General features: G+C 49.5%; 1 protein-coding gene across 18 annotated transcripts in view; it reads left to right on the top strand.

The window, feature by feature from the left end:
* STXBP1 (syntaxin binding protein 1) overlaps window positions 1–8,387 on the top strand; it is an 80,142-nt gene extending 71,755 nt beyond the window's left edge. For 7 of the 18 annotated variants that reach the window (XM_077965218.1, XM_077965211.1, XM_077965220.1 and 4 more), the window contains one exon: window positions 6,454–8,373. In XM_077965218.1, coding sequence (XP_077821344.1) covers window positions 6,454–6,536 — 83 coding nt within the window. In that variant the 3' untranslated portion in view covers window positions 6,537–8,373. 18 annotated transcript variants of the gene reach the window in all.
* Window positions 8,388–16,770: the final 8,383 nt, after the last annotated feature.

The following is a 16,770-nucleotide window of genomic DNA, read 5'->3' as shown; positions in this document are numbered from 1 at the left end:
CCTAAGTTGGCATGTTCCTGTGACGTACCTTTGTTCAAGCAGTCAGCTGGCCTCTGTTCTCCCACAGGTTCTACTCACATTCTCACTCCCACCAAATTTCTCATGGACCTGAGACACCCCGACTTCAGGGAGTCCTCTAGGGTATCTTTTGAGGATCAGGCTCCAACAATGGAGTGAGAGCCAAAGAAACAAAGTAAAAGCAGCTTATTACAGAAAAGAAACTCTTCCACTCTGAAGGGCTTTCTTTGATTATTCCGTCACTCTTTTTCTTTATTTCTTCCTTTTTAGTTTATTATTTATTTGATTTTGTTTCAACAAGAAAATGCTTGCAGTTCTCAACACCGATTGAAAATGTGTCCAGTGCTGCCCTCACAGCCCTGCCATGAACCCTCCGGGCTCCGACCTGCTGGCTCACTCATGCCTTGGGTTCCACACTGCTCAGTCAGACGCCTGCAGGCCGCTGGGTGGAAACCAAAAATGATAATGACTGCTGTGAACAGTTGTCAGAGAGGGAGCTGGAATTCTGGGGGATGCCTGAGGCACAGTGCCCAAGCCTGCTTGTCTGGGATGAATTTGTGGCCCCCACAAGGAATTTAAAGTGTCCTGATTTTGCTGGGTGTGGGGGTCTGAGAGCGAGGCCAGTGGACATTTGGGGAACACCTTGTCCAGGAAGGCAGGTGGTGGTGGAGATGGCTGGTCATGAGGGAAGCTTGGCAGGGAACACAGAATAGACCCAGGTCAGTGGCAGCTGGACAGATGGTGTGAATACCTTTTTCCTAGGACAGGCACTTCTCAAGGAATAAGTGATAAGGAGTAGTTGGGTCACAAGCCGCCGTCTCCTTGGGGAGCTCCAATCGTTAGTGGGAAGAGCTTTTGTTTCATGTTCCTCTGCAGGAAACAGCACTTAACAGTCATTTGCTCTTTTAGTAATTACTTTTAATTCTGTGGATCTTTTCAAGAGTTGAGTAGTCATACCCCTCTCTCTCCCACTGAAGTCCCTTGGTAAGGTCCGAGAGCCTTTCAGTAGAAATGTATTCTTTTTTTTTTTTTTTTTAAAGATGGGGTCTTGCTGTGTTGCCCATGCTGGAGTGCAGTGGCTCTTCACAGGTGTGATCACAACACACTGCAGCCTCAAACTCCTGGCCTCAAGAGATCCTCCTGTCTCCACCTCCCGAGTAGCTGGGACCATAGGCCCACACTGCTGTGCCCAGCATAAACCTATTATTAATGCTCTGTGTGGTTTTAGAGAGTGTATTCTGTCTCCCACCAAGCTTGTTACCCAGAACCTGTTGTCTGCTTAGTAGACTATCCAAATTTTATTTTATTTATTATTATTATTATTATTATTATTTTGAGATGGAGTTTCGCTCTCGTGGCCCAGGCTAGAGTGCAATGGCGCCATCTCGGCTCACCACAACCTCCACCTCCTGGTTTCAACCGATTCTCCTGCCTTAGCCTCCTGAGTAGCTGGGATTGCAGGCATGTGCCACCACCCCCGGCTAATTTTTTTTTGTATTTTTAGTAGAGACGGGGTTTCTCCATGTTGGTCAGGCTGGTCTCGAATTCCCAACCTCAGGTGATCTGCCTGCCTCAGCCTCCCAAAGTGCTGGGATTATAGGCATGAGTCACCGCGCACGGCCGACTATCCAAATTTTGATCTTCAAAATTGTCCTCATTCCCTCCTCTCTTTCCATCCTTCAGAGATTATGGGAACCTCCTGTGTGTTTAAATGGCAGGCTTCCATCATCACATTGGTGACTCTTTAGCTTGTTATACATTCTGTCATGAGGCCATATTTTGTGTACCTGACTTTGTGTATATTATTGACAATGGACCCTTGAAAAGCCCCTTCACCTGAGCTGAGATGTGGCCCAGTGAGTCACAGAGCTTGAGTCCCCTGTGAGCAGTGGAGAGAGACCTGGACTCAGAGCCAGGAGGACTGGCCTCTACCCCAGCTCCTCCATGGGCACCTGTATGGCTGTAGGAAGATACCCTCGCTCTCTCGGCCATAGCATAGGAGCAGAGGGAAGCTGGATCGCAGTGCCCCCAGGCATGCAGGACCTCTGACATTCTGTACATTCAGTGATTACGATTTGTGCCTCAAACCATGCAGTCCTGCCCACTCTCTCACTCTCTGGTGAGCCTCAGGGGAATGGCCCATCAGAACCTTGGCTAGGTGGCATCAGCAGCTGCTTGTGTAGGTAAGGAAAATGATGCTTCCTCCTAAAGGTAGGAACAGGCTACGCTGCTTATCTCCTCCTCTCTCCCTTCCTTGACATGAACGTCAGGGCAGCAGTGTGCTAAGGAACTGAAAGTAGGTGGGAAAGCAGAAAGTGGACCTGGTTATAGCCCTGGGCTATAGCTCCCATCCTGCCTGGGCTGGCCCTCCCTATAAAGCAAGGCCAGAATGGGGTGAATAAAAGCCATTCTTTAAAAAAAAAAAAAAAAAATCATTCCTTAGAAGTACCTTGATAGGTTGTAAATCAGAGACATCTGGTTCTGTGTGCAGACTGCAGGTAGGTGGATGGATTTGCTGCAGTATGTATTTTAAGACTTCTAGAAAGACAAATGTTCAGTCGAGTCTGCAGCAATACCAGACCACTTGCGGCATCTGAAAGAATCACAGGCTCAAACTGCAAAAGCTCCTGCTAGGATGAGTTCTGGGCTTCCCTGCTTCAGAACAAGCTTCTCCTTGCAGACTATTTTCCTTTGCGTTATATTTGATCAGCACAGGAGGTCTCAGCTGCCATCAAAACAAAGAGAAAGTAAACAGACTCCGTATATCCCTGGCTTCTGAAATCATTTGCTGAGTGGTGTTGGGTTTTAGAGCATTCAGTTAAGCAAGGCACAGAGCCCTAATACCAGTGAGGTCAGAAAGCAGATTAAGGTCTGACTTGCCCTCTTCTGTTGTGATCGGCCAGGTGACCAAAGTGCAGGACAGTGCAGACCGTCAGAAAACCTGAGTGTCCTAAAGACCAGTATTGTGACAGCATATCTTTTGTGTCTTTTTTCTTTCTTTTGAGTCAGGGTTTCACTCTGTTACCCAGGCTGGAGTGCAGTGGCATGATTTCAGCTCACTGCAGCCTGGACCTCCTGGATTCAAGCGATCCTTCCACCTCAGCCTACCTAGTAGCTGGGACCACAGGCATGCGCCACCACGCCCGGCTAATTTTTTTGTATTTTTGGTAGAGGCTGGTTTTCACCACGTTGCCCCAGGCTGGTCTTGAACTCCTGAGCTCAAGTTATCCTCCAGCCTTGGCCTACCAGTTGCTGGGATTACAGGCATGAGCCACTGCGCCTGGCCCAACATATCTTTTAAGAGAGGATGAGTTTTCCTGCAGCAAATGAGAGGTTCCTAGCAGACACCGTGCATGGGCGATGGGGCCACACCCTCTCTTCCCGGCTCCTCTCCCTCCTGTAGCTGAGGCTGGCTCCCCCGAGGTCAGGGTTAACCAACAACTCTCGCTAAATCCTCACCAATCCCTCCACGTTGTCTAAGAAATGAAATCTTTTGATTAGATTTTCACCTCTCTGCTCTGGTTGGTTTATGATAAAAGTACTCTTCACTGGGGAGTACCCAAGAGATTGTCAGAAGCAAATGAGGGAGAGCTGAAGACTGGATCAGATCTTTGTAGTACATGGGGGCCACCTGGGAGAAAGTTTGAGGGTTTTTATATTGATTATTTTGCTTCATTCCACATTGGGATCAGGTACGTTTCATTTTTCTTTGGGACTCAGATTTGAATCTGAATTCAGGCCCACCTATTTCCTGGCTGCTATTTAAGCATCCACCTGCCCATCCCCTCCCCTCCCCTCCCCTCCCAGGGGTCCTGAGAATCAAGAGTCTGGAGGCACTGCTTCTCCTGTCTCTGCCACCCACCCTGAGCAAGCACCTGACTGCTCTGGCCTTCATGTGTCCCATGTGTCGGACGAGAGGGGAGGGCCGGATCCCAGTTTTCCAAACCTGGCTGATGATCATACTCACCTGGGCTGCTCTTAAACATACACGTTTTCTGGCGCCACCCTGCATATTCTGAGTCAGTAGGTCTGCTTCAGCCAAACTCAAGAATGATTGGACCAGCTAGCCTGCAAGAACACTTTCGGTTTTCAGATTCTGTCCGCATAGAAAGAAGGATTTTGTCCCATCAGAGCTTGCTGTGTCTGGCCCACAGCTTTGAAAACATGTACACAGTCATGTGGATGGGCGTCAATTTAGTTTTTAGAGACCACTGTTTACATTTCATAATCTTCCAGTTATAGGGACTAAACAGGACCCTCAAAGCAATAGAGCCCACTTGCTGCTCTATTCTGGAAAACCAATATGGTCAGTCATCTGTGGATTCAAAATGAGAACGTGTGCAAAATGTAGATTATGGACTCACTCAGCTTAATTTGCAATGTTTATAGTGGTGAGAAGCTTGACCAATTTATTAAAACAACACGGACGATTGAGTGTGAAGAACTGGCTTTCTGATGGTCAGCATTTACACCAGCTAGTCTGGTTCCCTTAAGGAAACTACACAGGTGAAGTCCTAGGCCCATGCCTGTTGCCGAGGCTTCACTGATTGTCTCCAGTACTCAGTCCTAGAATTGTTCTTCAGTCAAGACTGGGAGCAGTGAATGGTCAGTGATTAGATAATATGAGAGACTTCTAGTGCATGAATTCCCTAACCTCTGTCTGGTCTCCCCCACATCCCAGATTGACATATCAGCAGAGACAGGGAGGACTTGGGAATCAGCATCTGATCAGAGGAACTCCTTCAGATGCAGCCTCTAAGATGAGTCTGCCCTGTTATTTCCTGGAGTCATTTGGATGGCTAAGGAGGGCCTCGGGGACGTTTTCTCTGGCACATGCGCTCCTTGCTGTTGCCTTTAACGAGGAAGCTCCCAAGCGAATCCCCACACTCTGCAGGACAGGCCGTCTTTCAGCATTTGGACACGTGGGCTACATGGAGTTGCAATTTGGAGGCCCCCCATCCTGGCAATGGTTCACTCTTCAGAGTCTGGGGCAAGCCTTGTAATGTGCGTCCTTTCTCCTCATTTGTACATCAGCCTTTGGCCTCTTTTAGGACAAGCAGGAGGAGTGGTAAGGTCACAGAAATGAGTGGACTTCAGGGGAAAGGAGTGCTATAAAGAAGCCCAGGGACACACTCCTGAAACCTGCATCACATTTGCTGAAAGAGCCTCGGGTCTGCAGAATAATGAGTCAGCTTTCCAGCACAGGGCCCCTGCAGGCCGCAGGCACAGGGCGTCCATCTGAGGACAAGTTCCTTGCTCAGCCAGGAGTGGGCAGCTGGGGCCTGAACTGCAGAGAAAGGGATGTTGGAAGAACAGAGAGGGCTTTCCAAGTTTCTGCTAGTCTGGAGTGACCAGGAAGGGCTGCAGTTCCAGCAGTCTTGGGTCAGCTGAGCGAGTAGTCAGTGGTCAAATGCATAGGGACCCTGGTATTGGAGTCATGCCCAATGAGCCAGCCAAAGCCTTCTTTTGCCTGCCCTTGAGGTGGAAATCTGGCATCCAGTGGTTTCTGCTCCCCTGCTCCCATGAAGGCCCATTCCTTTGCCACGTCTCCAGGGAGGCACATTTTCAAGTACGGGTCTCTTTTGTTCCGTTCTTCTCTCCCACCAGGACCTTTCTTTGAAGCGCACTGCTGCATGCGTGCGGGCCTCATGCTCACCCACACACCACCCCGGTCACCTCTCTTCTGTTTAAGTCCATGTCCAAACCACACGACCCATGCATCTTTTTTTACTGCACTTACTAGATCTCTCTCTCTCTCCTTATGAAAAAGACTTTCATTTATTTTTATTTTTATTTTTGCAGTAGAAGTATATCTAATTCCATTAGCTTAAATTTTTGCAAGCATTTCTAATCTCTTACAATACGCGGTCTCTGCAAGGTAAGGCCTCAGGTCCCCTGGCCCTTTCCCTCTCACACCTGAGGTCCCACCCACCAGGGCAGTACCAACTGGCTGGCTCCCAGAGGTCAGTGGATTCTCCCAGGGGGCTTTGCCTGTCAGCATCCTCTCCCAGGCACCATGCTTTCCACACATGGTCCCCTTACCAACTCTGGCCCCATTTTCAACCTTTCCCCCTTGCCATGTTTGGAATTTCTCTCCCGGCTTCACTTGGAGTTTAAGAGTGAATTAGAAATGCAGCTGCCCATCACCTGCAGATGGCTCTGCACCCTGATGGCGAGGCGGCTCGTTCCTTGGTGCAGCCTGGGACCCTGCCTGAGCCAGAGGATGTGTTTTGTTTATCCACAGCCCCCGAATATCTCCCAGGCCTATTGCAACGGGACCCCAACCCCAACCCCCGCTCCCCTCCCTGCTTCCACTAGACCCAGACGAGGGTGGGGGAGGGGGGTGGCTGCAGATCTGGCAGTCGAGAGGCGCAGGAAAGGAAAAGTGTTAGAAACCAGAACTGGCAAGCTCACTGTCTTCTCTGCCTCCTCCAGGATCCACGCACATCCTCACCCCACAGAAACTGCTGGACACGCTGAAGAAACTGAATAAAACAGATGAAGAAATAAGCAGTTAAAAAAATAAGTCGCCCCTCCAAACACGCCCCATCCCACAGCGGTCCACAGCGTCCCACCACCGCCCGCCTCAGTTCTTTGCGTCCGTTGCCTCCCCAGCCCTGCACGCCCTGGCCGGCACTGTTGCCGCTGCGTTCTCGTGTTCAGTGATGCCCTCTTCTTGTTTGAAACAAAAGAAAATAATGCATTGTGTTTTTTTAAAAGAGTATCTTACATATGTATCCGGAAAGGAGAAGTTCATGTGCAGTTGGTGTGCAGCAGGAGAAGTTTCTGGACTGTTAGGATGAATGGACGCCTCCTCCCCGTTATTTAAGATTTGTGACCTTGTACATAACCCTGGGTGACATGTGCACATTGCTTGGGTATGGAACGGTAGAAATTTGGGTGTTTTTAAAACCTTGTTTGGGGTTGTTCCTGTCCTCGTTGAGAATCATAGAGATGTCTGTGTTCTTGGAGTATTTCACACTGAGGACTAATCTGTTATCTTCATTCCAGTCTCTACCCCTCAGGGCCTGCTCTCATCCAAATAACCTGGGAGGTGACAATCGGGACATCTCAGGAGGTCCGAGGTGGAACAGACCTCTTTGCCTTTCCCAGTGTCTCAGGCCCCCAGTGGTGTGGCTGTGGGTGGAGGCTGGGGTGTCTGCACGAAGCCAGGCCAGCGTCTTCCTCCACAGCCCGTAACTGCCTCCTCCCCGGCCTGTGTCCACAGTGCGGGGATCCTGAGGGAAGTCCTCCAGTCTAAGTCACGGTGCCCCGACAGGTGAGAAGCAAACTCCCGCTGGGAGCCTCCATCTCTTTGGAAAAACAGTCCGGAGCCTGTGGCCCAGGCCCTTCTGTCCCCAGGCATCACCCCAACAGCTCATTTTCCCTAGTCAGCCTTCGTTCAAGGGTCAGGAATGGACCAGAACAGATGGGTTCTGGAGGTGCCTGAACAGAGGGCTGGGGCTGTGGAGAAGGTTCTTGGCCCATTGGATTCACACAGACCCTGTACCCTCTCGGCAAGAATCTTCAGTCAGATTATCCTCAGTTTCAGATACTTCATAATACCTTATTTTGTGTCGTGTGGGGTCATACGTCATCGTGTTTGTAAGAGAAGATGGTCATTTTATTCTCTGTATAAAACTTAGCTCTAAAGCAGAAACTAAAGCAGCAAATGCAGGAAAGGCTGTCTCGCCATCCTCAAGGCTCAGCAGCTCTCATTCTCCAGTGGTGAGCACACCATTTGTCCTGCTGCTGTTGTGAAATATAACAGTGGAAGTCACAAAAATGTCCCCTGCCCAGCCCCCTCGCCGCCCTTGACCTCCTGCAAGCCATGTGTGTATTACTCGTCTAGTGATGTCCTCGCAAAGTGCTGTACACGAGCTCGGCGCCGCCTCCACCTCCCTTTCAGAGCCTGCCCCCCGCCCTCTCCGCTCGCTGCATTGTGGTGTTCTCTTCTCAAGGCTTTGAAATCTCCCCTTGCACTGAGATTAGTCGTCAGATCTCTCCCCGTCTCCCTCCCAACTTATACGACCTGATTTCCTTAGGACAGAACCGCAGGCACCTGCTCCGGGTGTCGTACTCCCGCTGCTTGTTCTGTCCCCTCCCTCGGGCCAAACAGTGCTCATGCTTCAGGACCTTGTTTGTCAAAGATGTTGGTTTCCCTCTCTCTGTTATTTATATGAAAATAATTTATCAAAAGGATATTTTAAAAAAGCTAGTCTGTCTTGAAACTTGTTTACCCTAAAATTATCAGAATCTCAGTGTTTGAAAGTATTGAAGCACAAACATATATCATCTCTGTACCATTCTGTACTAAAGCACTTGAGTCTAATAAATAAAGAAATCAGCACCCCTTCCCGGTGTCCAGGGGCCTGTAGTCTGGCTTTCCTTTGGGCAACAGAAGGAGAAAGCTTTTACAGTGGTTCGTCACAGAGGAGGCGGCCACCCCGAGCTGTGGCATGGTCAAGTCAGGTCCCCATGGCTTGCATTAAATCTGTAGCTGCCTCGCATTGGGGACTAGCCATGGAACTTGTCTTGGGCCTCTAGCTGCAACAGGACGCTGCCTAGAGATGAGGCCATTCTTCCATCGCGTTTCTCCTTATCTAGAATGCCTGCCTCCCTCCTTCCCTCCCTCCCTCCCTCCCTCCTTCCCTCCCTTCCTTCCTTCCTTCCTTGTTGGAATTACAGGCACCCACCACCATGTCCAGCTAATTTTTGTATTTTTAGTAGACATGGGGTTTTGCCATGTTGGTCAGGCTGGTCTTGAACTCCTGACCTCAGGTGATCTGCCCGCCTCAGCCTTAGAATGCTTTTCTAATGCAGACACTGCGGGGCTCCATCTTTGCAGATGCTCCCTCTCCAATCATGTGGTGCCTGTGTATTTAGGGCACGCAGTGAGGTCACTGCACCAGCATTACGCCTCTCCTCTGCTCCTGCTGCTGCACCGCCCACCCTACGTGTACAATGAACTTCTCTCCAGGATGGAAGCTGGTGCGTGTCCTGCTTGTCTTGGAACCTGCTCATGACCTGAGAAGACTGTGATGAGGTGGGCCCAGCTCTCAGAGTGGACCCTAGGTGAGGGTTGAGGCCACACAGGAAACTCGCTAGAATGCTGGGCGCAGGGGAGTGAGACCCTTTGTAGGGACTTCTGTCTCTACCTCTTTTTCCCCATCATTCTCGTTCTGATCCTGATCTCCTTCACGGCACTGAGAAAGCTACCAACTCGACGGCAGTGGGTGGAATTTGCACCACCATAGCCTGCTATAGTCTGGTGAGACATGTCTCATACGGAGGTAACAACCATTGACTGACCATGCCAGGCCCGTCACATACTTGCCTGTTAGGCAGATCCTCTCCCATTCTACAGACGAGGAAGCTGAGGCTCAGAGAGATGCAGAAATTCAGAAAGCTCACTCCCCTGACACCCATTGTTTTGAGACTGGGTCTCACTCCCTTGCCCAGGCTGGAGTGCAGTAGCCCAATCACGGCTCATTGCAGCCTTGACCTCCCGAGCTCAGGTGATCCTCCCACCTCAGCCTCTCGAGTAACTGAAACCACAGAACCACAGGCACGTGCCACCATGCCCAGCTAATTTTTGTATTTTTCTGGAGAGACAGAGTCTTATTGTGTTGCCCAGGCTGGTCTTGAACTCCTAGGCTCAAACGATTGGCCTGCCTCAGCCTCCCAAACTGCTGGGATTACAGGTGTGAGCCACTGGGGCCCCCATTATCTTTATCATTAGTTAGTTCACCAGCAAACAGGTTTTGGAACGAGATCCAAGATTGGAATTTTAAAAATTCTAAATTGTTCTAAGCCAAATTTACATTAAAGCAAAAGCAGCACTGTTTGCTGCTTCCTGGGATCATCTGTCCCTCCAAGCTCATGGGAGTGGTTTTCTAGTATCTCCCTGGTTGTTTCTGAAGTCTTCTGTCCCAGCTTTCGTCACCTCTGTCCATTCCACCCCTTCACTGCCACCCAAGAGCAAATGAGTGTGGTCCTTTAGGTTCTGGGCCAAAGCCCTGGTCCTTCTGTTACCAGCAGAGATGGAACCCACAGGCTAAAAAGTCTCCAATGGTGTTAAATATCCTTGGAGGAGCAGGGAGCTCCAAAACAACCCAAAGCACCAACTGAGCCATTCTAAAGCCACGCCTGTGAGCTGCAGCCAGGCACTGTGCCTTTCCGGAGGCCCTGGTCCAGGCTGTGGGGCTCAGCAGAGACTGCCAGGGGCCTGTACACCCCCCTCGGAATGACACCAGGCATTTGTTCCTGAGGAAGCAGAAGGCCAGAGTGCTTAGGCGCACAGACTTTAGCATCAGCACACCTGGGTTAAATCCACCCTTGGCCTCTTTCCACATGATCCTGACAGGTGACTCTGTTCCCTCCTGTACTGCCCGTGGAGGCGGGAAGCTGAGCCCGGCTCCCAGGAAACAGTGAGGGCTCAGCCATTGATGATGATGATGGTGATGATGAGTCCAAGCCAAGCCTGGGGAGGAAAGAATAAATAGTCTCATAAATTTAAAAAAGCCCAATGCTCATCAACAAGAGAACAGATAAACTGTATATTCACCCAGTGGTGAGTTTAAGGCAGTTAAAAATGCATGACACACAGTTGCATATATCCACATGAATAGATCTCAGACACTTGACAGTGAGTGAAAAGAGCACAGCATGGGAGGATACAGACAGGATGGTGCATTTATATAAAGCTTCAATGTTGCAGGCTGAAATAGAGTGAGGGTCGTGATGAACTCAGTATCCTGGAGCCTATATGAGTAAACAGCAAACTGTTCTCATAAATGCAGAATGTTGGCAAACTGACAAACTGCGTCTGCCACCCAGAAGGAATGCAGAGGGCAGTCATGCCCTAAGCACAGTTTTCTTGTGATTAGGTGCATCTGAAGCCTGTTAGCAATAATGTGAACCTGTGATCAATTAAGCAGCTGACCAGTCATTACCTCCTCCTCCCTGCTCTTTCTACCCCGTAAATACGAAGGGCTGTAGAAGCTCAGAGCTGCTGCTTTTGCTCACTAGCAGGGAGCCTTCTTCTTCCCCCGACCACTTCTTTAAAACAGTTTCTTTTAAGTTTTCATTTCTGCGTTCATCCTCCTTCATTCAGTCCCGTAGTAACCATGGCAAACCACAGCACTTCAGAACCTCATAAAAAGCACCATATATTGCTTGTGGATACATATGTTGTAAATGTGTGAAAACACATGTGGAAATAACAAATACCGAAGTCAGGATAGTGACTGGCCAGGGGGAAGGGATGGTTATTATTGTTGTCTTATATCCTCAATTTCAAATGAGCCACGGGCTTAAAAGCGCTTCACTGAATAAAAAAAAAAAAAAGTATTAATGCAATCATTCTGACTGTGGTTATATATTAAGGCCAGGCACAGTGGCTCATACCTGTAATCCCAACACTTTGGGAGGCTGAGGAGGGCGAATCACTTGAGCCCGGGAGTTTGAGACCAGCCTGGACAACATGGTGAAATCCTGTCTCTACAAAAAATTAAAAAATGACCCTGACATGGTGGCATGTGCCTGTAGTCCCAGTTACTCAGGAGGCTGAGGTGGGAGGATCACCTGAGCCCAGGAGTTCAAGGCTGCAGTGAGTTGTGATTGTGCCACTGCACTCCAGCTGGGACAACAGCAAGACCCTGTCTCTAAATAAATAAATAATACATGGCACTTATTATGTGCCAGGCACTGAGTGCTTTATATGTGACTTGCTGAATCTTCTCAACAACTCTACAAGTTAGGTGCCATTATCAGCCCTACTTACATATGGGGAAGCAAAACCACACAGAGACAAAGCAACTTGGCTAGGGCCCTCCAGTTAGTACATGGCAAAGACTAGATTTAAACACAGCCGTCTGACTACAGAGCCCTCCACTATCAGAAAAACATTATCAGCTGGGTGCGGTGGCTCAGGCCTGTTAATCCCAGCACTTTGGGAGGCCGAGGAGGGTGGATCACTTGAGGTCAGGAGTTCAAAACCAGCCTGGCCAACATGGTGAAACCCCGTCTCTACTAAAAATACAAAAAAAATTAGCTGGGCATGGTGGTGGACACCTGTAATCCCAGCTACTTGGGAAGCTGATGCAGGAGAATCACTTGACCCCGGGAGGCAGAGGTTGCAGTGAACCAAGACTGTGCCATTGCACTCCAGCCTGGGGAACAGAGCGAGACTCCATTGCAAAAAAGAAAGAAAACATTCTCGGTATAAGCAGACAGTGGGATTCCAGTGTGAATACAGAGTGTGAGTCTGTATAGGCTGGAACAAATGACTCGTGAAGGATGATTTTACACAAGCAACAAAAAAGAAGAAAAAGAATGGAAATAAAGTGGTACAATAAAAATTGGATTTTCCTGGGCCAGTGAGTTATACCTGCCTAGTCCCCTGTGCATTACCTGTTATAAAAGAACATTGTCAAAGAGTGGATGAACACACTGAAATATTTTAGTTATTTCAGTTATTTCAATCAAATATTTCCATCAATTTCAAATGAAGCACAGTAACCTAGTCCATAAGCCAAGCACATTTTTCCAGACCAAGCACTAAAGAATACATTCTAGAATGAAATTGATGTATTCCATTGCTAAAGGTTGGGAAGAAACCCAAACTACAGAGACAGTGATCTGAGTTAACGCTCCTTGGAGTACAAAGTGGCACCAACTGTTGCCAAGAAGCTTGTAAAAGCAGCTACTGCTGGCCGGGTGTAGTGGCTCATGCCTGTAATTCCAGCACTCTGGGAGGTTGAGGTGGGCGGATCACCTGAGGTCAGGAGCTCAAGACCAGCCTGGCCAACATGGTGAAACCCCCATCTCTACAAAAAATATGACCTCCAGCATCCTTTGAGCAGATGACACTGTTGGCTGGTGGGGAGTGTCCGTGGCAGACTATGTAGAAGGATGCTGTCAACACTTGTGGTCCCTCTTACAACTGGGTTGAATGGTGTGGAGCAGGATTTGAGTCTCCTCCTGGTGGGAGCGCTGCCTCTTTATGAAGGGGAAGTGCTCAGATAGTGCTTGCTCTGTTTATCATTAAAATCGCGTGCTCAGATGACACCAAAAGCACAGACAAAACAAGAATAGGTAAATTGTTCTACTTCAAAATTTAAAACTACAATCAAAGGACACAATCTGCATGGTGAAAAAGGCAGTCTCAGAGTATGAAAAACTGTTTGCAAATCACATATCTGATAAGGGGCTAATATCCAGATCCAAGAACTCCTATACTCAACAACAAAAAACAATCTGACTTAAAAATGGGCAGAAGTTGGGCATGGTGGCGTGCACCTGTAGTCCTAACTACTCGGGAGGCTGAGGGGGCAGGATGGTTTGAGCCCAGGAGTTTGAGACCAGCCCAAGCAACACAGCAAGACCCCGAATCTATTTAAAAATAAATGAAATCGCCGGGCGCGGTGGCTCAAGCCTGTAATCCCAGCACTTTGGGAGGCCGAGACGGGTGGATCACGAGGTCAGGAGATCAAGACCATCCTGGCTAACACGGTGAAACCCCGTCTCTACTAAAAAATACAAAAAACTAGCCGGGCAAGGTGGCGGGCACCTGTAGTCCCAGCTACTCGGGAGGCTGAGGCAGGAGAATGGCGTAAACCCGGGAGGCGCAGCTTGCAGTGAGCTGAGATCCGGCCACTGCACTCCAGCCTGGGCGACAGAGCCAGACTCCGTCTCCAAAATAAATAAATAAATAAATGAAATCAAAACCAGAAAAAAATGGGCAAAGGATTTGAATAGCCATTTCTCTAAATAAATTATACAAATGGCAAATAAACACACAAAAAGATGCTCAACTTCACTAATCATTAGGGAAACGCAAGTCAAAACCACAATGAAATACTACCTCATACCTATTAGAATGGCTACTAGAAAAAGAAAAAACAGGCTGGGCACGGTGGCTCATGTCTGTAATCCCACACTTTGAGAGGCCAAGGAGAGCAGATTGCGTAAGCCCAGGAGTTCACGGCCAGCCTGGACAACATAGTGAGACCTCATCTCTACAAAAAAAGTAAAAGAGCCAGGCGCAGTGGCTCACGCCTGTAATCCTAGCACTTTGGGAGGCCGAGGCGGGAGGATCACGAGGTCTGGAGATCGAGACCATCCTGGCTAACACGGTGAAACCCTGTCTCTACTAAAAATACAGAAAATTAGCCGGGCGTTGTGGCAGGCGCCCATAGTCCCAGCTACTTGGGAGGCTGAGGCAGGAGAATGGCGTGAACCTAGGAGGAGGAGCTTGCAGTGAGCCGAGATCGTGCCACTGCACTCCAGCCTGGGCGGCAGAGCGAGACTGTCTCAAAAAAAAAAAAAAAAAAAAAAGGCCGGGCGCGGTGGCTCAAGCCTGTAATCCCAGCACTTTGGGAGGCCGAGACGGGCGGATCACGAGGCCAGGAGATCGAGAGACGATCCCGGCTAACACGGTGAAACCCCGTCTCTACTAAAAAATACAAAAAAAACTAGCCGGGCGAGGTGGCGGGCGCCTGTAGTCCCAGCTACTCGGGAGGCTGAGGCAGGAGAACGGCGTAAACGCGGGAGGCGGAGCTTGCAGTGAGCTGAGATCCGGCCACTGCACTCCAGCCTGGGTGACAGAGCAAGACTCCGTCTCAAAAAAAAAAAAAAAAAAAAGTAAAAGAAAAATTAGCCAGTCATGGTGGCACATGCCTGTAACCCCAACTACTTGGGAGGCTCGCTTGAGCCCGGGAGATCAAGGCTGCAGTGAGCCATGATTGCACCACAGCACTCCAGCCTGCGCAACAGAGACCCTGTCTCAAAAAATAAAAACGGGTGGGGCAAATTCCTACCTATTCTCTCTGAAGCACGTGTGCCCCTCCCTATGGATATAGAATCCCTGGATCTAGTGGGTAATGGTATGGGGATCCACTACCTTCTCTGTTTCTAAGAAAAAACGACAAAAAAAGAAGGGATGGGTTAAAGGTCCTGAATTAGCCGCCCCTGGAGCTGTCCCTGTCCCAGCAGCGGCTTCCCACAAGACCAACTTTTTTTTTTTTTCTTTTTCTTTTTTTGAGACGGAGTCTCACCCAGGCTATAGTGCAGTGGTGTAATCTCGGCTCACTGCAACCTCTACCTCCCGGGTTCAAGCGATCCTCCTTCCTTAGCCTCCGGAGTAGCTGGGACTACAGGCTAATTTTTGTATTTTTAGTAGAGATGGGGTTTCACCATGTTTGCCAGGCTGGTCTCGAACTCATGACCTAAAGTCATCCGCCCGCCTCGGCCTCCCAAAGTGCTGGCATTATAGGTGTGAACCACCGCGCCCGGCCAAGGACAACTTCTTGGTGTTCCACAGAAGCCAAAATGCCCGGGGAACGCCCGGCGCTGCGGCAAGGGTGGGACTCCACCCGGAGCTGCCGCCAGGGCGCCTTCTGCCCCGCCGCCGGCGCTCCCCTCAACCAACGCGGAAACGACACTCTAGGCCGAGACACTGTGAGCAAGGAAAAGGCCGCCACCCGACACCGGTCACGCGGCGGATCAGACGCGGCCTCGGGACTGAGCTTGGGGAGGCCGGGCTTCCGGGGCTAGTAAGCGTCTGCTAGCCGGGATGTTTAGGGATTGGTCGTCTCTGGCCCTGGAGGCGGGGTTCCTGGAGTAAGACGGTTGCCGATTGGCTGGCTTTCCCAGGCGGGGTTGTGAAGTGTTGGTCATTCTGTCTGGGTGCTGGGTTAGGCAGTAGGAATACTAAAATTGGAACCAATGACACGCAGATTGGTGAAGCGTTCCATATTTTGTCCATGTGATACCCTAAAGTAGGATGAAAGACTGTGCTGAGCAAAATAAAATGGGCTATCAGGGGGAAAAAAAAGAACTGGTTCTGGGAGTTAGCTGTTACCAGAAAAGTCTCTTCCTAGGAGAACAGGCACTGTTAATTCTGTGTTTATTGCATAATGGTTACCAGATGGGCTATGGAGTTGAGCTTGGGATTTGACTCCTGACTTCCCTGTGTGACCTGGAGAAGTTACTTAACCTCAATTTTCACATCAACATAATGGGAATAATATAAGTGCCTCCAGAGACCGAGGCGGGCGGATCACTTGAGGCCAGAAGTTCGAGGCTGGCCTTGCCAACATGGTGAAGCCCCATCTCTACTAAAAATACAAACACTAGCCGGTTGTGGTGCACTCCAGCCTGGGCAGCAGAGCAAGACTGTCTCAAAAAAATAATAAAGTCAAATAAAAATAAAGCAACTTGGAACCTGCACTTCTGCTGCTGATCAGATAATGCACTGCTCCTTCTCCGGTCTAGGAAGCTTATGTGTTAGGGTGTCTCTCTGTCCCCCTCTTGCCTGCTCCCTCCTTCTCTCAGCTGCAGCTTCTCTGGCCTTCATTAAACTTGAGTTATTTTTCTTGCCTTAGGCCCTGCGCTGTCTTTCCACCTCCCACCCACACCCCTTATGGGCAGCATCTCCTCCTCCAAGCCTAGCGCCTCCATGATGGGGGCTCTTCCTGGCTCCTCCTCGTGCTTTTGGAGCTCTCTGTACCTTTCCTCTGTCGACTAAAAATGAAATCAGCCCTTCACCGACTGAATGGAGCCCCTCTTGGCTAAGGAACCCCAGAAAAACCTTAAAAACAGTTCCCAGCCATGATGAGATGGGGGGTCAGACACGCCTCATGAGGCCCCTCCGTCTTACAGTTTAGAAACAACTGACCAGCATTCACGTTAAAATAGAAATCATAAGACTGGCAGAACAGACTCTTTATGGCAATACAGTGTCAAATT

The sequence above is a fragment of the Macaca mulatta genome, chromosome 15, assembly GCF_049350105.2.
Source record: "Macaca mulatta isolate MMU2019108-1 chromosome 15, T2T-MMU8v2.0, whole genome shotgun sequence".
Taxonomy (NCBI): domain Eukaryota; kingdom Metazoa; phylum Chordata; class Mammalia; order Primates; family Cercopithecidae; genus Macaca; species Macaca mulatta.
The sequence above is the reverse complement of the archived record's forward strand: the minus strand, read 5'-3'. Positions and strand labels throughout refer to the sequence as shown.